General features: G+C 38.9%; 2 protein-coding genes, 1 long non-coding RNA gene and 1 other non-coding gene across 6 annotated transcripts; 1 reads left to right on the top strand and 3 right to left on the bottom strand.

Moving 5' to 3' along the window:
* LOC104414177 lies at window positions 1-4,088 on the bottom strand. Its single transcript, XR_005545646.1, has 4 exons — window positions 3,874-4,088; window positions 1,938-2,299; window positions 1,372-1,638; window positions 1-487 (listed from the first exon to the last, which is right to left on the bottom strand). It is a non-coding gene; the product is annotated as an uncharacterized LOC104414177 (transcript).
* A 1,910-nt stretch (window positions 4,089-5,998) lies between these two features.
* On the bottom strand, window positions 5,999-7,937 carry LOC120285978 (pyrrolidone-carboxylate peptidase 1-like). Its single transcript, XM_039298743.1, has 4 exons — window positions 7,677-7,937; window positions 7,265-7,369; window positions 7,118-7,165; window positions 5,999-6,238 (listed from the first exon to the last, which is right to left on the bottom strand). The coding sequence occupies exons 1-4, from the start codon at window positions 7,935-7,937 to the stop codon at window positions 5,999-6,001; spliced, it is 654 nt and encodes a 217-aa protein (XP_039154677.1).
* Window positions 7,938-10,558: 2,621 nt separating this feature from the next.
* LOC120287832 lies at window positions 10,559-11,137 on the top strand. The gene is made up of 3 exons (XR_005546096.1): window positions 10,559-10,769; window positions 10,838-10,953; window positions 11,058-11,137. It is a non-coding gene; the product is annotated as an uncharacterized LOC120287832 (long non-coding RNA).
* A 6,574-nt stretch (window positions 11,138-17,711) lies between these two features.
* LOC104414175 (pyrrolidone-carboxylate peptidase) lies at window positions 17,712-21,155 on the bottom strand. 3 transcript variants are annotated; one of them, XM_010025207.3, is made up of 6 exons: window positions 21,022-21,155; window positions 20,471-20,629; window positions 19,588-19,949; window positions 19,159-19,263; window positions 19,012-19,059; window positions 17,712-18,289 (listed from the first exon to the last, which is right to left on the bottom strand). In XM_010025207.3, the coding sequence occupies exons 3-6, from the start codon at window positions 19,846-19,848 to the stop codon at window positions 17,969-17,971; spliced, it is 735 nt and encodes a 244-aa protein (XP_010023509.1). In that variant the 5' UTR covers window positions 19,849-19,949; window positions 20,471-20,629; window positions 21,022-21,155; the 3' UTR covers window positions 17,712-17,968. The 3 variants fall into 3 exon arrangements, with proteins under 3 accessions (XP_010023509.1, XP_010023510.1, XP_010023511.1); XM_010025209.3 differs by having other exon boundaries at window positions 17,969-18,208; XM_010025208.3 differs by lacking the exon at window positions 20,471-20,629.
* Between the last annotated feature and the right edge of the window lie 808 nt (window positions 21,156-21,963).

Genomic DNA, 21,963 nt, shown 5'->3' with positions numbered 1-21,963 from the left:
TCCTGAATGAATGGGCGATTTTTCCTTCGCCTATCATTTATATCAGCTTGGCTTCGTCTAGTTCAACATGTATTATTTAAATGATACAGTTGAAAGAGATCATGATCAGAAGTTATAAAAAGTCTTTTGCACCGGTAGAGTACAGCAACGCGGATTCCTTTGCAAATAACAAGAAGCAGCAAAGACATTCGAACAGCCAAACCTCATGATCTGGAAGTCAATACGACGATGCAATAGCTTCCAATAGGGAGGCTACGAAATTCATCTGAGTCTCCTCATCGATTCTCGAGAAGGAAGGAACGTGCGCAAAGAGAGATCTGCCACCCCTCTGTTCTGCAAGCCGAAGAGAGTGATAGTAGACATAATTGCAGACGAAACGGCCAGCATCGTCCGATAGGGTCACGTCGTAGCCCTTCTTCATCAAGAACTCAAGGATTGCTTCCGTGGAGAAGGAAGTCTTCAAGAATGCCATGAAGACAATGTCAGAAAAATGCAGGATTTACAGGTTGCAAACATGAGACAGCATCACGTCTCTTATATATTTGAAAATCAATCAGTTTGCATTTCCAGAAATAACGTCTTGCGAGTAGGGCAATGAGGGACTTATCTCAAAATTAATCACATAGAAATTTCCAACATTTCTTTTGGAACTATTAAATAAAGGTAATGAGATGGTAATAAGATCCTTGAACTTCTTTTCAATATTGAACGTGATCCCAGGGCCATTTTTTTAGTCAAACTAATCCTTGAACTTTCAAAAATCCGCACAATATAGTCCTTCCTTTAAATGTGTCACCACATTACGTGCATTAATTGGACACAGACGTGATGACAGTGTGTGTCAAATTGACGCTTGACGACGCAGATTGTCACCACATTTGTCTTTATTGGGCCAAAATAAGGATATTGACCGCCACTTCATTTTTCCAATTTAACAAATCTTTGTTTATTTCTTTTTTAACTATCCTTTTGGGCCAAACTAATATAAGAGATGTGACATCAAAGTCACATGTAAATTATGACGGTACTCTGGCAGATCTAACATCAAATTTACAAAAAGTATGATCACATAAACTAACAGTGTTAGAATTTTCAAGGGAAAGACTACACACTTTGATAGTCCGGGATTAGATTGAATAAAAGAAGTCCATGACCACGTTAAACATTGAAGAAAAGTTTAGGATCACTCATGTCATTATCTGGATGTCATTATTGCACACATTACAAAGCAATGACTCCACCAGAAGGAATAAAATCTTTGTTGCAGTCATAATTTCATCAAATAGTGAATTTTAGAAACGAGAGTGGCAACCCTGTAGATTACACTGGTTATATGTGCAAAAAGACCAGCAAATTCCATTAAAGTGCTCAGGGGTAATCGCAAACCTGTCTTGTACGAGAAGTTTGGCCATCTTCAGGAACTATTGAAAGTTGCTGAAAGAAGCAAAAGCGAATTTGTAAGGGCACCAACTCAAGGACAAAGAACAGCATCAGAACGAATTGGTAATAAATAGCAAACAGAGACATCTCAACCTGAGGTTGCCATCCCATCTCGTCTGGACAACCAAAGGTGGCTTCGTTAACCGCCTGCTGCTCAATGGCAAACTTAGGAGCACCAGGATATACGCCTAAGTGAAGCTGCAAATACACAGTCGCATCCTTAGGAGCTGAAATTGTGCTCTATAATCACTAAAGCAAGAATATCTGATTAACTTGTCTACCCTGTAATAGCCATGCACATTCAGAGAAACATGACAAGATTCATCGCACTCACTACTCAGTCAATCCTAATGAAAGAGCCACTATTACTCGATCTACTTCAGCTGCAACTTTAGAAGCACTTTGTGGCAATTTTTGCTAACTACAAATGCCAACTTCGGTTATATCTTTAATGCTTGTTCATCTAATTAAATAATTAAGAAGCATCCAAAACTAACCCACACAACTTGTTCATTGTAAGTAGAACCATTAGTCAAGGTGCCAGATTCCATGACTTCCAAAAGCTTGCGAACTGCACCATCGCCTGCAGTCTCTAGTGTGGTGCAGGTCCCAAGAAGTCACTCCAGGTGGTAGCCCTTTCTTCTCAATAAAACTTTTCAAATTATTAACAATAGCTTCCGTGGGATTTTCAAGCACACCTCGAAATTTCTTGAATCCAGTTACATTTATTGTGAGGGGCTTTGGCCCTTCAGTCCCCATCTCGTTCTGAAACCGGATGCAATTTCCAAAGTTTGATGATCTGTGAGAAGCACCTGGTTACCAACCAGAACTTGAACAACCAATCAAGGTCCCAAGCAACCTGAAGTGCCAAGATTACATTTCCAATAAGTAAAACAGTAGTCAATTTTACATAGACAACGCAATTTTTTGTGCAAACAGGTGATTGAATCATTATATTAGTCAAGGCAGATCAAAGACCAATAAAGGATCAAAGAGTTCAACTGGTGCTATTTCATCAGGTGGATTGTGAGATAAATATACTCATTATGGTGCCAAACAGTAAGCTTTGTCCATACTTTGTTATGCTCATAAGGTAAATTGTGTTCAAATATCAAATCAAAACCATTCGGGATGATGAAATAGATCTGAGAGCGACTGCAGGCTGATAGACTAACTGCTTATCTTTAGGACATTACTATATAATGACTACGAATTCAGGATGACAAAACAGATCTGAGAGCAACCTCCAATCATTTTTTTAATGTGATAAAATTTCTGACAAGCATTCATGTAAACCACTCACACACCACACGATCACACAATCCTTGATCTCAGTCAAGAGCATCTAGTCTCTTGCAAAAGCAGAGGACATGCACGTGATGGTGTACAATGGACCAGAGTGAATGTGATCAGGGAATTATAGAACATTCCTTCTGTATGCGATTTCAGCAGATTATCTACCAAATGTCCTTTTCAATTCGCACATCTCTACTTGATTATTCCAGCATCATGCCTTCTGCTGTTGCCCACAATATATACCTCAACCATTATGTCAAAACATTGAACCGAAGTCTGTGATATGCATCCTATTAGATTTTTCTTGGTTCACCTGCAACATAACACAGGGAGAACCAGAAACCGCAAGCTCCATGATCAAATGCATCAAATTGACAAAGCAGACCGTCAAACCAAGGCAGAGATTGTGTAGAAAATTACAAGCCATAAGAACCTTATCTCTAAACTTATGGATTGTGGTGATCCAGGTAACACCCAGGGGTTTTCTCTAATTACTAAATGATGTGAACATCCTTCCAGTATAGCTAGTTTTTTCAGAATTATATGAAGCTTACACTATAATTCTTTTCTAGTATTTGGTGACTTGTGAGGACAACTGGACTACATCCTACTCAAAAAACAGTTTCAAGGGAGAGATAGTAAGACCCAGAAATCAGAATCGTAGGCCAATATGGGTCACTCTTCCAGATCCCCCACGTAAGGACTAATGCAGTTTTAGCATACAAGGAGCTCTCATGTCAAACAAACCAAGAAGGCAAAAGCACAAGCACGGCCTACACAAAAACCAAGTGGCAATCGGTTGAAATGCGGGATATCGAAGACACCGAGAAGCAGTCAAGAACCATGCAGATCAAGCAATTCAAAGGAAGTCCGCCGCCTTCGCCATCACCATCGCCCCCAGAAAAGAACAGGAAAATAACACAAAAATGATCCGAAAAACATCGACATAGGAGCAGAAGTCCAGTCTGCACCGTTACGCTATAGTCTGGAATTTTTATCATGCATATGATTCCGATACCGTGTGGCCAAAGCTGAAAAAGCCCTTCTCTCCTCGACCCCTTAATTACCAAAAGCAAAGACAATAAATGTTTGACAACGATTCAAAGGAAGAAACGCAGAACATGGAAGAAAGATGACCAGCACGAGAGCCGCAACAACACCGACAGAGACTCGCACGACCTGAAGCTGTCCGCTAATTCGCACGGACCTCGGGAATCCACTACGTTTTTCTTTCAGGGTAACGAAGGTCTCTCTTTTCTGTTTGCTTTTCGGGCTTGTGGATGTGGCTTGGGAACATCTGACGTGCGACAAAAGGCCGGCCGAGTCTTCGTCATTATTGGCTAAAACAATATTCCCCTTTGCAAGTGACTCTCACTTTTATCCAAAGTTTGATTGACCCGATTCTCATACCCACCAAGGGCTCGCAACGTGAATGGAGGAGCAACTCCTTACGCCACCTCTACAGTAGCCATACTTTGCCAATCGAATCAAGAGATATCAAATAGAGATGGAAAATATACATAGCTAATCTTGGGCTTGCTCCTATAGGGATTTCTAATGGATTAATTATCAACCATGCCCCATCCAGCTTGGCCATCGACCATCGTCCGATGCCCTTTTTTGCTGGGCATCGAAGAGACAATGAACCGAGGTTCCATTGCTAACAAAGGACCTGCCAACAGAGAACCCTTTGATGTTAAAAGTGATTCGTTGCGTGCTTCGTCACCAAAGTGAGGAGTCACTTCAAATACTGTATGGATTGAGGATTTAAAATCCTAGGATTGGCCGGCAGCACAGAAGCAGCGCTCATGAAAAGAAGATGAAACGATGTGGGATTTGACCATGGAGGGGTGAACAACCGAGGGGGCAGAATAGTTGAACTCAGAGAGGCTTTTAGACTCATGAAGGAGGTCAAATTGACATCTAACAACTTTAGTTGGTTTGTCAATGATGCGGCAGACCAGACTGTCCAAGTTTCTTCAAGGTCATTTGAATGAAACTTGTTTGAGTATGCTCATCACGGTCAGGAGCCTAGAATTTAGCTCTAGGGAACACGTAGAGGCACAATATGATCCCGACTTCAAGTATCTTCTCCTTTCCAAGAATGATTCTCGCTCTCAATTTTACCAGTAGATAAAATACATATGAAGATCTTTCAGAATGCGAGAAGTCTCCCACTTTTGTAAGATTTTGAAATATAATTAAAAAAACATGATGTTACAGGCAATGATAATTCGGTTCATTGGATTATTTGATGATAAAATATTGGTTCATCTTGCAATTTATTCCATACGAGAGGTTTTGGAAAGCAAGCAATCGAATAATAAAATATGCAGAATAAGGAAATAAATCAAATATCATATTCACATGGTTTGATCATAGTAAACTGCGTCCAAATGAAGAGTAGCAATGGTGGATTGTTGGGGAAGATGAATGTTGCATAGTAGGCAGAGAAAGGGTCGGAGAGAGGAGAGAGATCTGACAGGTGGGGTCAGTGAGCAAGATGTGTCACTCATTGAATGAGCTAGTATAAATACCACGTAACATCACTTGCGACCCCAATATTTTCTCCCAAACAAATAGTCAAGGTCCAAAAACACCCAACAAATACTTAAGGTCCAAAGATATCTTGCTCAAGAAAACTCCGACCGAAATGGTTCTCGAGGAGTTGGAGAGCTTGCAACCCAATTTACATATTTTATCACCTAATCTTTGAAATTAATGCCTTTTCCAATCCTATCAAGATCGGATGGTGGCAATTACAAGTTGCGACATCCAGCAATCGGTTGTCCCATTTGATCAGATTGGATGTGGTTGGAAAGTTCTCAAAGAGCACCACCCAATTGTACATCTCGATCAAAAGTTTGAGAATGATCACTTTCAATCGAAATTTGGTCAAAATCCCAATCGAATTTAGGTGCCGACATCCACCTAAAATACGTAATCCAAATAAGCAACGGTATAATCAAATTTATGATCTAGACTAAAGCAATCTTTAAGAAACTCGCATATCAAGAATATATCATATATCCTGAAGGCAACGGGAGGTTTTTCCTTCACCCGTCATAAATGCCAGCTTGGCTTCGTCTAGTACAACATGGATTATTTGAATTGATGAGTTGAAAGAGATGACGATAAGAGGCTATTGGCGTAGTAGCTGAACATCACAAGAGTCCCTTGTAGCGGAGTACAGCATTAATTCTTTTACAATTAGCAAGAAGCAGCAAACGCTTTGGAACAGCCAAACCTGATGATCTCGACGTCAACACGACGATGCAATAGCTTCCAAGAGGGAGGCTACGAAATTCATTTGAGTGTCCTCATCGATTCTTGAGAAGGGAGGAACGTGCACAAAGAGAGATCTGCTACCCCTATGTTCCGCGAGCCGAAGAGAGTGATAGTAGACGTAATTGCAGACGAAACGGCCAGCATTGTCCGATAGGGTCACGTCGTAGCCCTTCTTCGTCAAGAACTCAAGGATTGCTTCCGTTGAGAAGGAAGTCTTCAAGAATGACGTGAAGAGAGTGTCAAAAATATACAGGATTTACAGGTCGCAAAAATGAGGCAACATAACGTCTCTTATATATTTGAAAATTATTCAGTTTACATTTCCAGAAATAACGTAATGCAAGTAGGGTGAGGAGGGATTTATCTCAAAATAAATATATGGAAATTTCCATCACTTTTTGGAACTAATGCATGAGGGTAATCCATGTGCTCACTAAACCTTTTTTTTTTCTTTTATTCAAACTAATCCTTAAACTTTTTGAAATCCACTCAATATTGTCCTTCCATTAAGTGTGTCGCTACATCATTTGCATTAATTTGACACAAAATGTCACTACGTTAGCATTTATTGGGCCAAAATAAGGATATTCACCGTCACTTCATTTTTTTCTAATATGACAAATCTTTGTTTCTTTCTTTTGTGCCTATCTTTTTGGGCCAAACCAATAAGAGTAATATGACGTGGAAGCCACATGTAAACCACGTGACGATAGTATGGCAAATCTAATGTCAAATTAACAAAAATTATGATCTTGTAGACTCACAGTCTAAGAATTTTTAAGGGAAGGACGATAACAGTGCATTTTTAAAAGTCCAGGATTAGATAGAACAAAAAAATTCATAACCACATTAAACATTGACAAAAAGTTTAGGATCACTTGTGTTATTATCTTGATGTCATTATCGCACGAATTACAATGCAATGACTCACCCGATAGGAATAAAATCTTTGTTGCAGTCATAATTTCATCAAATAAATCAGTCTGAGTGTCGTGATTTCTAAAGACTATAGTGGTAGCTTTGTAGATTACACTGGTTATATGTGCAAAAAGATCAGCAAATTACATCACAGTGCTCGGGGGTAATCACAAACCTGTCTTGCTCGAGAAATTTCGCCATCTTCAGGAACTATTGGAAGTTGCTGAAAGCAGCAAAGGCGAAATTGTAAGAGGACCAACTCAAGGACAAAAAACAGCACGAGAACAGAGCGGTATTAAATAGCAAAGAGAGACAATTCAACCTGAGGTTGCCATCCAAGCTCGTCTGGACAACGAAAAGTGGCTTCATTAACCGCCTGCCGCTCAATGGCAAACTTGACAGCACTACCAACGACACCCAAGTGAAGCTGCAAAATACACGGTACTTTAGAATTACTAAATTGAAGCAAGCATAGCAAATTACCCTGTCTTCCTTGTAATAACCTTCTGCAGATCACATGCACATATGGAGAAACATGACAAGATCATCTCACTCACCACCCAGTCAATCCGAATGAAAGAGCCACTGTTACTAGATCTACTTCAGCTGCAAAATTATAAGCCCTTTGAGGCTGTTCTTTTTACTAGTTACAAGTAGGAACTGCAGTTAACTTGTCATGATATATGTATTGCTGGTCGATCTCATTAAGTAGTTAAGAAGCATCCAAAACTAACCCACACAACTTGTGCGTCGCATGTCACACCATTACTCGAGATGCCAGATTCCATAACTTCGAGAAGCATGGGAAGCGCACCATCACCTGCAGCCTCTAGTACGGCGCAGGTCCCAAGAATCACTCCAGGCGGTAGCCCTTTCTTCTCGACAAAACTTTTCAGATTATTAACAATGGTCTCTGTGGGATTTTTGGAGACAACTCGAAATTTCTTAAATCCAGTTACATTTATTGTGACGGGCTTGGGCTCTTCAGACCTCATCTCGTTCTGAACCCGAATGCGATTTCCAATTTTCGATGATCTGTGTAGAAGCACTTGGTTAACAACCAATCAAGATCCCGAGCAACCTGAAATGCCAAAATAAGATTTCCAAACCTGAGCTACATGAGGAGAACCAGAAACCGTAAGCTCCATGATCGAACGCATCAGGTGCATAATGTAAACTGTCAATCAAAGCAGAGAACATGTTGAAAATTATGAACCATAAGAAACTTTTCTCTAAGCATATGGATTGTGGCGATCCGTGTAATGCCCAGGTTTTTTTCTCTAATTACTAAATGATGTGGACATCCTTCCATTATTCTTATTTATCTCTAACAGCATATCTCAGAATTCAAAACTCACTCATCCATGATCGCCAAGCAAGAACTAACTGTGTCTAACATACAAGGAGCTCTCATGACAAACAAACCAAAGCAAAATCACAAGCATGGCCTAAACAATACCAAGCGGCAAGTGGTTGAAATGGAGGATGTCCGAGACACGCAGAAGCATTCAAGAACCACAGAGTAAGCAATTCAAAGGAACTCAGTGCACCAACTTTGCCAACGCCCCAGGGGAAAAAAAACAGAAGAGAGAACCAAAATGAAAGAAAGAAGCGCAGAACATCCAAGAAGGACGACCAGCACGACAGCAACGCAGACAGAGACTCACACAATCCGAAGCTGTCTTGCTAATTCGCTCTGAGTTCGGGACTCCACGAGGGATTGTATTTCGGCGACGAACGTTGCTCTTCTCGGTGCGTACGCTCGTAGTTTCCGCGCCAGCTGGAAGTTTCCCAATCTTCCACTTGTCAACATGCTTTTTCCATTTCTGTCGTACGTCCGTCTCGGGGTTGTCTGATTTTGGGACTTGGGTTCATCGGACATGAGACAAGAAGCCAGATGGCTCGACAGCGAACGGCGCGGCGGAGAGTCATCGTCAGTATTGGCCAAAACAAAAGGGAGGTCCGCCGTCTTCCCCTATTTTTTTTTTTTTTTTTTGAAGTGATTATTGCGAAGGGGGCCTTGGATTAGTTGTTCGCATTCCAAGTCAAACGGGGGTGTACAAGAGTGGAGCCCACCTAGAAAATTTATCGCCGGAACCATGAAAAATATAGAGGGAATTTCTAAAACTTGTTACGAAAATATAATTTAAAACTTGCAAAAGTGCAAATTAAGTCCTAAAATTTATTAAATTAGTTTAATTGAGTCCTAAAGTTAACATCGTCAAACTTATTAACGGAAAATGCGACGTAGTGTGAATGGACATTTTAAATGATTTTTTATTTTCCACTTGACTTTCTTTAATTAATTTTTATTAAATAAAAAAATTAGATTTAAAAATTAAAATTTATTTTAAAAAAATGGCAGCTCCTCCATCGCCGCCGCCCATTGCCGGAGGGGTCGGCCACGATCGCCGACCTTAGGCGAAGGTCATCGGCTACTAGCTCGCCCGGGGGCCGACGAGGCCTCACCGGGTTGGGTCGGCTAGCAACCTCCGCCAGAGCCGGCGACCGTCGCCATCCTCCCGGCGATGGGTGGCGACGGGGGGCAAAGAGGAGCTGCCATTTTCTTCTTCTTCTTTTTTGATAGTTTTTTAAATAAATTTTAACTTTTCTTTTTTAGTTTTTAAATCTAATTTTGAATAAAAAATAATTTAAAAATCATGTGGTAAATGAAAATTTATTTAAAATGTCACATCCGCGCCACGTCGCATTTTCTCGTTAGTAAGTTTGACGATATTAACTTTATGACTCAATTGAACCAATTTGATAAGTTTTAGGACTTAATTGCACTTCTTGCAAGTTTTAGGGACTCAATTGCATTTTTGTAACAAGTTTTAAGACTTCTATTACACTTATCCCAAAAATATAGATAGAAACTAAATTTGATCACACCAAAACGAGGGACCATTTCGTTGGCATCCCAAGTGAATTCCCGTTAGGACCAAGTTCGGTTAAAATTATGCATCAAAAAGATTGTTGGTTGAACGAGACTGATGAAAAAACTAAATTTTATCGACAAAATAAAGTCATAATGGCAATTCTGTAGAACACTTCAAGCTATGAAGAGCAATAGAACTAGAAGATAGCTGTCCGATGGGAATTGAGGATACCAGATTTATTGCACGACCAAAACGTTGTGTATTTTATTTGGTACATTTGGAAAATTTTATCAAATTGTCATAGTGATAATAGTCTGTTCTCTTATTTGATGTCGATCCCTCTTATGACGTGAAAAGGAACTTTTTTTTTTTTTTTTTTGGTCGAAAATGCTTCATTTCATTTCAACTCAACTAGGTAAAATAGGACAAGAGCCCAACGGGGCTTCAGAACAAAGAACGTCAAACAACGATTGGGGTGGGCGTGATACCCAGTTCAAAGGAAGGGATTGATTGAGTTGGGCTTTTACGACCCAATCGGCGGCCTTGTTTTGTTCCCTGAAACAATGAGTTAGTCGCAAGTGAGGCGAAGAGGACATTGAAGCTCGGCCCATCTTGACTTGTGCAGCAACTTCCCATGGTACTTGGTTCTCCCCCAACATTGCCTGAACTAAACAGCAACAGTCAGACTCAATAGTAATAGTTGTACTTTCACTTTTGCTTTTTTCTTTCTCCCATTCGTGCACAAACTCCATCCCCTCTAGCATAGCTAGGGTTTCTGCTTGGAGTGCAGATTGCACTCTCACTTGGCATGCAAATCCTCCTAAGAAAACACCGGCGGCATCTCTACAGACTCCGGCGATTGCTCCGGTGGATGTGCCCTCACGAAACCCTCCATCTACATTTCTTTTCAGCGACTTCGAGGCAGGGGGACTCCACTTCGTAGCAGAGGTACGATCTCTTTCTCCACCATTTCCCTGTTTTGAGTTCCATCTTCTAAAGTTTTCGAGCTTTGCAAGGGCTTCGGTGACTGCTCTATCCGGATCCGGTGGTTTCTTTCGGAAGATAGCCCCATTCCTCTCTTTCCACACTACCCAGAGCATTTCGGCGACTAGTTCGAGGGGTGGTGTGTCTGGTAAGCCTCTCCCATAATGAAGAAGCCATCTATCTATGCTTGTTAGTCCCTTGCTCTGTATAGGGATGCTGATGCGTGGATCTGACTAGATTTTGGATGTCCAGGGACAAAGCAAAAATAAATGCTCTGCTGTTTCGGGCTTCATTTTGCACAGATGACACGTCGGTGCAGGTATGATTTTCCGTGGGAAGAGCATTTTGACATAGATTCCAAATGAAAACTCTTATTTTTGGGAGGGTTTGCAAACTCCAGATTTTACCCCATAACTCTCTAGGCTTTTGGTATGAGGTTGATGCTTCATGCTGTGCTGGATTGATTTCTGTTTTCCTTAGTTGATTATACCCACTTTTCACTGTATAACTGCCTGATGTTGTTGCTGTCCATATGAGTTTGTCTTTGTGAAAAGGAACTTAACAGACCTCAATTTCAACCAAAGCTAATCAAATTTTGTAAATCCACTTCAACATTAATAGACAAATTTTTTTTTGCAATATATTAGAGAGTTTATTAATTATGATCCCAAGGGTTAGATATTTAATTTGTTCACCTTGTGCTTTTTGCGGATTTTATCGGGAAAAGTTTGAGGTTAAAATCATTTTTGAGATATGCATGTAACTATAGATATAGTTACTTGAGAATATAATTGGGATTTAATGATCTTTTTTGTTTTGATAGATATGACATTAATAGATATGTAGAAGATTCAGATTCTTAAAAATCTATTAGACCCAATGCGTTACCTTAAGGTGCACCTATATTGTTCGTGAACAAGAAAGATGGGTTCACGCACCTTTGCATTAATTATCGACAATTAAATCAAGTTACGATCAAGAATAAGTATCCACCGCCCAAGATTGATAATTTATTTAATTAACTTCAAAGGGCGTCGGTGTTCTCCAAGAACGATTTAAGATTGAGGTATTATTAATTGCAAATTAAGAATGAAGATACTCCAAAGATGACTTTTCAAACTCATTAAGCATATTATGAGTTCTAAGTTATGCCTTTTGATTTTATCAATGCGCCGCAGCATTCATGGGTTTGATTAATAGAGTGTTTGAGCCGTTTTCAGATCAATTTGTGATAGTATTCATTGATAATATTTTTATATACTCAAAGAAATAAGAAGTTCATGAGCAACATTTGAGACTTATGCTTTAGACATTTCGTGAGCACAAGTTATATGCAAAGTTCAATAAATGAGAGTTCTTGGTGGACTGTGCAGTACTTTCAGGGTATGTAGTAACAAGTGAAGGAATATTTGTAGACCCAATAAAAGTTGAATCAGTGATAAATTGGCCAAGACCAACGACAATGATTGAAGTTGAAAGTTTCTTGGGTCTAGCTAGATGCTATCAAAGATTTGTGGAGGGATTTTCTCGCCTCGCAGTTCTTGTAACTCAATTAATGAGGAAGTGAAATTTTAAATGGTCGAAGGAGGGTGAACAAGGTTTTGAGGAGCTTAAGAGAAGATTAACTTCGGCTCCGATATTTACGATACCGTCAGGATGTGGAGGTTTTGTAATCTACAGTAATGCATCCCATAAAGAACTTGGGTGTGTCTTGATACAACATGAAAGGGTGGTTACTTACACATTAAGACAATTAAAGCCATATGAATTGAATTATCCGACTCATAACTTAAAACTTGCTTCAATTGTATTCACATTAAAAATTTAGAAACACTATTTATATGGAAAGAAGTTTGAAATCTACACAAACCATAGAAGTCTAAAATACTTATTCTCCCGTAAAGAACTAAATATTAGGTAGAGACGTTGGATGGAATTGTTAAAACTTTATGACTGAAATTTTGTATAATCTCGGCAAAGCAAACAAAGTCACGGATGCCCTTAGCCAAAAGTCTACTCAAATGGTTACGCATATGATGGTCAAATAATGGACCTTACTAGAAGCGACTCGAGATTCCGAAGTTAGATTTGATATAATTAGTCTTTCCAATATACTACTTTTAGAATTAAGTTAGAAGTTATACAAAGAATCAAGACTTTGCAACAAACGGATCATTAGATTTCAAAGATCTAAAGAGATATAAGGAAAACGACCGGACTTTCTGGTGTCAAAAGATGGAGCTCTAAGATTCCATGGACAACTTTGTGTGCCCAATAAGATTCCATGGACGACTTTGTGTGCCCAATAATGCCAATTTAAAGAATGAAATCTTGCCAGAAGCTCACCAGAGTAATTACAATATACATTTGAAAAGTACAAAAATGTATCAAAATCTTCATCAACATTACTAGTGGAATAGATTGAAGGTTGTTATTGCCAAATATCTCTCAAGATGTTTGACGTGTCAACAAGTGAAAGCAAAACATTGTAAACCTAGTGGATTGCTAAAATCGTTGGAAATACTTAAATGTAAGTGGAAGCACATGACGATGGATTTTGTTCAAGGATTACCAAGGACATCAAGAAGTCACAATTCCATTTTGGTAATAGGGGATCCTTTGACTAAGTCTACTTATTTCCTAGCAGTATGGGTAGACTATACATTGGAAAAGTACGCAAAATCATATGTGCAATAAATCGTTCAACTACATGGAGTACCCATAACTATCACATCGATTGAGACCCAAGGTTCACTGCGAACTTTTGGTAAAGTCTCCAAATTGCATTGGGGACTAAACTTCAGTGTAATACTGCCTTTCATCCCTAGACTGATGGTCAAATGGAAAGAACTATCTAGACCTTAGAGGATATGCTACGAGCATGCGTGATAGACTTTAAAAGCAGTTGGGATGAACACTTGCACTTGGTAAATTTTCCTTATAATAATAGTTTTTAGTAAAGTATTGATATGGCTCCCTTTGAAGGATTATATAGAAGAGCCTGCAGAACTCCTATTTACTAGATTGAATTTAGCGAAAAAAGATTGACAAGACCAAATTTAGTACAAATCACTTTAGATGTAGTAAAAGTGATTTGGGATCAACTCAAAACTACCCAAAGTCAATAGAAGAGTCATGTAGATAAATGCCGAAAGCCATTGAAATTCGATGTTGATGACCATACATTTCTAAAGGTGTCACCGACGAAAGAGATATCACAATTTGGAAAGAATGGCAAACTAAGACTAAGGTTTATAGGGCTGTTCGAGATTCTTGAAAAGATTGATGACTTGACCTACATGTTAGCACTACTACCCAGACTTTCCAATGTTCACGATATTTTTCAACTATCCATATTGAGGAAATATGAGGCAAACCCTACACATGTACTAGATTTTGAGACGATTGAGGTAGATGAGAGAGTAACATATGTGGAGAAATCGATACAAATTTTAGGTCGAAGGGAACAAGTCCTAAGAGCCAAGACCATTCCCTTAGATTCCCTTAGTTAAAGTCTTGTGGTAATACCATAATATGGAAGAAGCGAAGTGGGAAAGTGAAGAGGATATGAAGCAGAAATATTCATATCTATTCGAGTGATCATGTAATTTCGGGAATGAAATTTGTTAAGGGAGGAAGAATTGTGACATTCAGAATTTTTGTAATTGTAATATTGTAATATTTAGCAATTTGCATTATGATAATAATACTTAGATTATGAAGCTAAGTATTATTTGCCTTAGTATTTGGACGAATATGTGGAAATTTTAGTCGAATCATAAATTTCATGGGACACGGCAGATAATTTCTATAAATGTAAGTCATCTCGGGTCCAATGTCATAGTCGAATTATGTGTTCACTAATAGTAGGGTGGTATTAATTAAATATTGTTGTCTTAATAGTGATAGCTGATGTTAATTGTGTAAAATTTAGTTAATTACTAATAATGATGATCCATTCATGTTAATGACGTTGAAAGAAGAAGGATTGTGTTTTCTTACTATATTTTACTCACAAAATTTCAATTAAAATTGGTGAGAGCCACTTGTTCCTGAAATGGGATTTGGATGGCCAAGTGTCTCCTTAAGAAGAAGTCTCATTGTTAAACTTGACACGTAATGATTAAATCATGATTTTCCCCAAAATGACTCATTCTTCTTGCATTTCCCCTAGCCACGTATAAGAATTTGTCTTGAAATTTCACCTTGCATTGAAAACATCATTCTTTCTTAACTACTTTTTTTTTCACAAAACTCTTCTACTTTGGCCATAAACCCTATTTCTATTTTTCCGAAATCTCAAGTAATCTTGCATGTGTTATTCTCATGTTTTGATCCTAGAAGCAGAGAGCCGATTTTCTCGTTCGAAAGCTACAAAACGGTGAAGGCAAATTAAGGTCACGCTTGTTCAAGGTAAGTGAAGTTTTTAAGTATTAAGCTAGTTTAAATCTACTTAATACTTCTATCTCAGTAGGTTGATTGAAATGTACAAGAATGTTTTTAGGTATGGTGATTATTAAACTTGTCTTGATGATCTTGTCTAGGTTCGTTCTACTTCGTTCTGGATAGTTAAAATCTAGTCATTCTATCATATTTCTCTTGATGACCTATTGCATGTTCGTTCTGCTTCGTTATGTTTTGTTCTAAATAGTCAGAATCTGCTCGTTATGCTATATTTATCTTGACCTCTGCTTTATTCCATGGTTGTTCTGTCATATTTATCTTGATGATCTATTGCATGTTCATTCAACTTCATTCTAGGTTTATCTTGATGACCCATTACATGTTCATTCTACTTCGTTCCGTTTCGTTCTAAATGGTTAGAATCTAATCGTTCTGTCATATTTGTCTTGATGACCCATTGCGTGTTCATTCTGGTTCATTCTATTAAATAATTATAAGCTATTCATTTTATCGTATTTGTCTTGATGTCCTCTTGTATGCTCATTATGCTAGAATCTTACTAGTCAAAATTTGTTCGTTCTACTTGTTTCTGCTAGAATTTTCTATGACAGAATCTATCCATTCTCTTTAGCAAAATTTACTATCTCTGAATCTATTTGTTTATTATACTAGATTTTACTAAATTTGTGTGAATTTGCCCTTTTGTGAATCTACTCATTTGATCGAATCTGTTCATTTGTGAATTTATTTACCGACTTGTGAATTTGTTTGCTGATAAATTTGTCCATTAATTCAGATAGACTTTACTGAATATGAATCTATTTCTTGTCTACTGAACTTGTTCATTTGTAAATCTGTTCATTATTTGATCCGTTCTTCTTCTTTTTTATAAGTTTTTATCAAGCCATAAATTACCTTCTTGATTGTTCAAAACTTTACAACTATGATGTACTCGTTATTCTAACTCAAAATTGTACCAATTGCATGTTCAGACTTTACATCCAGAATACACTTATTCGTTTAGACTCAAAGTATATCCATTTGATTGACCAAATTTTAATGACCAGAACTTACTCAATGTCCAAACTTAGAATGTAGTCATTTGGATGTCCAGACTTTAACAACTAGAATATAACTATATATTATTCCATATGCGATTATTTGGCTAATGCATTAAATCGAGTTGAGATGTTGTATTTTGCTTGTAGGTATGCATATATTATGACTTAAATGAGATTAATGTGATTCTATCACTCATACAATGGTGCATGATGATGCCCTGTGGTAGAAATTTGTGGGATGTCTCAGTGGTTGGGATACCCCAAGTAGTGTTTCAGAATGCCTCGAGAGTCAAAATGCCCCTATGATGGGAATGTTTCGTGATGAAAGTTTGCAGCATACCTCAAAGTTGAGATGCCCCAGTGGTTTGGATGTCTCATGAGCCGAGATGTCCTGGAAGAGTTCAAAAGGAAGAAACATTAATGAGTAAAATACATTGTTGTGTGCAAAACCAAACGTTAATTAAATTATTTGTTTGTATGAGACATGGTGTGCACATGCATAAGTTTGAATGGATATATTGTTGGTTGACAACTTCTGTGGTAAATGAAATGGGAAAGGTAAAATCTAATCATGTTTTTATCACATTTATTGGATTATTATGCATTCACTTTGTGTATATCAAGTAAAGTGATTAGAAGATTCTTCTAATTTAAAACTAGATATTTCATTTGCAGGATTTAGCTCATACCTTACTTTTCAATTTATAGGACGGTCACTAGATTATTGCAATGAAGGAGATAAGACGATGCCCAAAACCATCAATCCCTAAGTCAGATTGTAGCTCGTTTGTGGAATAAGATGGAAGTAGAGATATTAGTTGGCCGAACCGGGACTTTTATATTTTGTATTTATTTGAATGATGTGTTAAAGTTGTATTATAATCGTGCATGTGGGTATATACATTTACTCGTGTGATTCTAAAGAAAAAAATTATCAAGTTTCCGCATGCTATTAAAATAATAATATAGAAAAAAGAGAGAGATGTGTATCGTGGATGACGTTCTGCGGCGTCACAGACGGACACCCGATTTGGTTTAATGGGGGTGTCGCCCAAAAGCTCCTGCAGAGTAACACGCAATTGCCCCTCCTCAGTGGAATTTTTACCAGAATAACTTTTGGTCAAATCCTGGTAAAAAATTAGGTATACACACTTACCTAAAATACGAAATTCAAATAGTCAACATCACAATCAGATGTTTGATCTAGACTGAAGCAAATCCTAAAGAAACTTGCAAAGCAAGGACATTTCCTACGTCTTCAATTAGCCAAGCTGATCAAACATAATAACATAATTTTTCCAAATTCTAAATCCTATATTATTGAACACTATATCTTCGGCACACCTCGATGCCATCCCGATTGTCTCCACATCGGTTTTTCTTGAGAAATTTCAACTTCGACCCAAAGTTTTCTGACCAACTCCTCACTAACTCATCAGTCTCCCAATTTCATCTCCTTGTTTCCCCATTTACACTCTCCTATCTTTAATAACACTAGATGATGATCTGAAGTTGTAGGCCATGGCAAGAAGAGTTGCTGAAAATCAGATGAGTCCCTAGTACTGGTGGAATACAACGTGAATCCTTTTACAATTTGCAAGAAGATCGTTCGTGCAATTGCTTCTTATACCCAACCAGATCACAGACAGAAGAACAAAACGACACCAAAAAGAACACCGGATACATTTCATCTGGACGTCAACATGATGATGCAATAGCTTCCAAAAGGGAGGCTACGAAATTCATCTGAGTCTCTTCATCGATTCTTGAGAAGGGAGGAACGTGCACAAAGAGAGATCGGCTACCCCGTTGTTCTGCAAGCCGAAGAGAGTGGTAGTAGACATAGTTGCAGACGAACCGACCAGCGTTGTTAGAAAGAGTTACATCGTAGCCCTTCTTCTTCAAGAACTCAAGGATTGCTTTTGTGGAGAAGGAAGTCTTCAAGAATGGCATGACGAGAATGTCGAATACAGGGTTTAGAGGTCGCAGACAAGAAACAACATTACGTCTCGTATGTATCTGAAAATTAATCAGTTTATCTTTCCAGAAATAACGTGCAGCGAGTAGGACGATGAGTGCTTTCTCACAGAATAATTCACATAGAGAATGCCAATATTTTTTGGAAAGTAATCTATAAGAGGTAATGACATGGTTGGCCTTTAAACTTCTTTTCAATAACTAATGTGATCCCTAAACTTTTTTGTATTCAATCTAATCCCTAAAACTTCAAAAATTCACTCAATGCAGTTCTTCCGTTAAGTGTGCCACCGCATTATCTATATTTACGTGGACTGACACCACATCAGCATTTACTAGGCCAAAATAATGACATGAATCTAACATCAAGTTAGGAGAAATTATAGTTATGTCACTAACACTATTAGAATTTTCAACGGAAGGACTACATGTAGTGGATTCTTGAACTTGAAAGTTCAAGAATTAGGTTGAACAAAAATAAAAAGATTTCAAAGACCACATTAAATATTTTGGAAAAGTTTAGGATCACTCATGTCGTTATCCCATTGCTGTGATGACTCATTCATGGATCGTTTTATTGCACAGATCGCAAGGCAATGACTCACCCAGCAGGAATAAAATCTCTGTTGCAGTCATATTTTCATCAAATAGATCTGTCTGAGTATTGTGCTTTCTAGAGAAGAGTGGTAACTTTGTGGATTACACTGGTTATATGTGCAAGAAGATCAGCAAATTCCATTCCAGAGTTTGGATTTATCACAAACCTGTCTTGTTCGAGAAATCTTGCCATCTTCAGGAACTATCGGAAGTTGCTGAAAGAAGCAAAAGGGAAATTGTAAGAGCACCATCTCAAGGACAAACAACTGCAAGAGAACAAGGCCGCATTGATTAGCAAAGAGAGGCATCTCAACCTGAGGTCGCCATCCTAGCTCATCTGGACAACGAAAAGTGGCTTCATTAACAGCCTGCCGCTCAATGGCAAACTTATGAGCACCACTATTTACCCCCAAGTGAAGCTGCAAATACACAGTCGCATTCACATTAACTAAAACTGTACTTTCGAATCACTAAAGCTAGAATACTCAAGTAACTTGTCTTCCCTGTGATAACCTTCTGCAAACTACGTGCACATTCAAAGAAACATCACAAGATCATCACAATCACTACTTAGTCAATCTTAATGAAAGAGCCACTGTTAATAATACTGATTGAGCTGCAATTATATTAGTACTTTGAGGCTAATATAACTAATTAGAAATACCAACAGCAGTTAACTTATCATGATATATGCATTGCTTGTCAGTCTCTCACTAAATAGTTAAGAAGCATCCAAAACTAACCCACACAACTTGTGCGTCGCATGTCGAACCATCACTCGAGATGCCAGATTCCATAACTTTGAAAAGCATGGGAAGTGCACCATCACCTGCAGCCTCTAGTACGGTGCATGTCCCAAAAGTCACTCCAGGTGGTAGCCCTTTTTTCTCTACAAAACTTTTCAGATTATTAACAATAGTCTCTGTGGGATTTTCAGGGACACCTTGAAATTTCTTGAATCCAGTTACGTTTATTGTGACTGGCTTTGGCCCTTCAGACCCCATCTCGTTCTGAACCTGAATGCAATTTCCAATTTTCGATTATCTGTGTAGAAGCACTTGGTTACCAACTAGAACTTGAACAACCAATCAAGGCCCCAAGCAACCTGAAATGCCAAGATTACATTTCCAATCAGTAAAACAGTTGCTGGATTTAACATAAACCATGGAAACTTCCGTGCAAATAGGTGACTGAATCATGACCATATTTTTTAGGCAGACCAATAGACCCAATAAAGGATTAAAGAGTTAAACTGGTGCCATTTCATTAGGTGGATCCTGAGATAAATACACTCATTGTTGTGCCAGACAGTAATCTTTGTCTACAATTTGTTAAGCTCTTCAGGTAAAATTGTGTTCAAATAACAAATTCAAACCATCATGGTCTCAAACTCTGGCACGAAGTTGATCCAACTGGGGGCTCAGACAGACTAACTGCTTCTCTTTTTGACATTTTACTCTATATGACTGTATTTAGGAGGATGAAAAAGATCTGAGAGACCTTAAGTCACTCTTTTCATCAGATAAAACTTCTGACAAGCATTAATGTGGTAAACACACCACGCGATCAAACGATCCTCGATCATGGTCATAAGCATCTAGTCTCTAGTAAAAGCAGAAGACTTACACTTGATGAGGTCCAATAGACCAGAATGAATGTGACCAAGAAATTATAGATCATTTCCTTTCCATTTCCACGGCTCTACTCAATTACTGCAGCGTCACGACTTCTACTGTTTCCCAGAATTTGAGCCTCAACCCACTATGCAAAACATTAAGCGGAAATCTGTGATGTGCATCATATTAAAGTTTGTTCAGTTCGCTTGCAATATAACGTGGGGAGAACCAGAGTATCAGTTGGACGATGTAAACCAGCAATCCATGATGCTCAAGTAAGAACTAACATAGAAGGAGCTCTCGTGTCAAACAAACCAAAGCAAAAGCACAAGCATGGCCTAAAAAATACCAAGCGGCGAGTGGTTGAAACGGAGGATGTCGGAGACACGCGGAAGCAATCAAGAACCACAGAGCAAGCAATTCAAAGGAAGTCAGTCCCACCAACTTTGCCAACGCCCCAGAAGACAAAAACAAACAGAGGAGAAAACAAAAAGGAAAGAAAGAAACGCAGGACATCCAAGAAAGTTGACTAGCACGAGAGCAACACAGACAAAGACTCACACGATCCGGAAGCTATCGCTGATCCGCACCGAGCTCGGGACTCCACAAGGTTTTTTTCTCTCAGGCGACGAATGTTGCTGTCCTTGTTGCGTCCGCCTGCGGGTTCCGCGCCAGCCAGAAGTTTCCGATGTTCCCTTCTCAAACATGTTTTTCCGCATTTAAGCTCCGTTTCGGGCTGGCTTGTCGTGAGACGCATAGCCAGACTGTTCGACGGTGACAGTGCGGCGGAGTCGTCGCCTGCATTGGTCAATACAAAAGGGAGGTCGCCGCCTTTTTCTATAATTTCTTGAAGTGATTGTTGCGTAGTGGGACCTTCCTTAGCGTCGCGCGGCGTCGCGTGATTGGTTGCTCGCATGCCAAGTCAAACGGGGGTGTGCAGAAGGGGGCCCACCCCAGAAAATTATTGCAGGAACCAACGAGAAAATATTGGGTGGTCCGGGACCACCACGTCAGCGTGATCCCGGACCACTCACGCGACGCCACGTGTATGAGGAGGGGACAAAGGACTGATACTGGGCCCACTTCTCTGACGCTCTCTCTCTCCTCTTTCTCTTTTGTCCCTCCCATACACGTGGCACCGCGTGAGTGGTCCGGGACCACGCTGACCGCCACCCAATATTTTCTTGGAACGTTAAAGTATAAAGCCACGTGAATCCCGTTTCGTCCGACGCACCTAATATTTTCTCGTTTGGTCCAAGTTCAGTTAAGGTTATGCATCAAACAGATGGTTGGAAGAGACTGATGGAAAAAATTATGTTTTTTTCAACAAAATATAGCCGTAATGACAATTCTGTAATATATTTGAAGCCGTAAAGATCAATTGAGTAACTAGGAACTGAGAATGATAGATTTATTGCACGACCAAGATGTTAAATATTTATTTGGTACATTTGAAAATCGTGTTAAAATTTTGGTGACAACAAAATGATTGTGCTTTCATTT

This window comes from Eucalyptus grandis, chromosome 8 (genome assembly GCF_016545825.1).
Source record: "Eucalyptus grandis isolate ANBG69807.140 chromosome 8, ASM1654582v1, whole genome shotgun sequence".
NCBI classification, from domain to species: domain Eukaryota; kingdom Viridiplantae; phylum Streptophyta; class Magnoliopsida; order Myrtales; family Myrtaceae; genus Eucalyptus; species Eucalyptus grandis.
The sequence above is the reverse complement of the archived record's forward strand: the minus strand, read 5'-3'. Positions and strand labels throughout refer to the sequence as shown.

Bases quoted from the DNA above. Each gene is read 5' to 3' on its own strand.
- LOC120285978 (XM_039298743.1), bottom strand. From the start codon at position 7,937: ATGAGGTCTGAAGAGCCCAAGCCCGTCACAATAAATGTAACTGGATTT. The intron at 7,166-7,264 runs GTTGAATTGTCT...TGCTGCTTTCAG, and splicing joins AGCTTGGATGGCAACCTCAG to CAACTTCCAATAGTTCCTGA. The intron at 6,239-7,117 runs GTTTGTGATTAC...TCATTCTTGAAG, and splicing joins AAATTTCTCGAGCAAGACAG to ACTTCCTTCTCAACGGAAGC.
- LOC104414175 (XM_010025207.3), bottom strand. From the start codon at position 19,848: ATGGGGTCTGAAGGGCCAAAGCCAGTCACAATAAACGTAACTGGATTC. The intron at 19,060-19,158 runs GTTGAGATGCCT...TGCTTCTTTCAG, and splicing joins AGCTAGGATGGCGACCTCAG to CAACTTCCGATAGTTCCTGA. The intron at 18,290-19,011 runs GTTTGTGATAAA...ATTAATTTTCAG, and splicing joins AGATTTCTCGAACAAGACAG to ATACATACGAGACGTAATGT.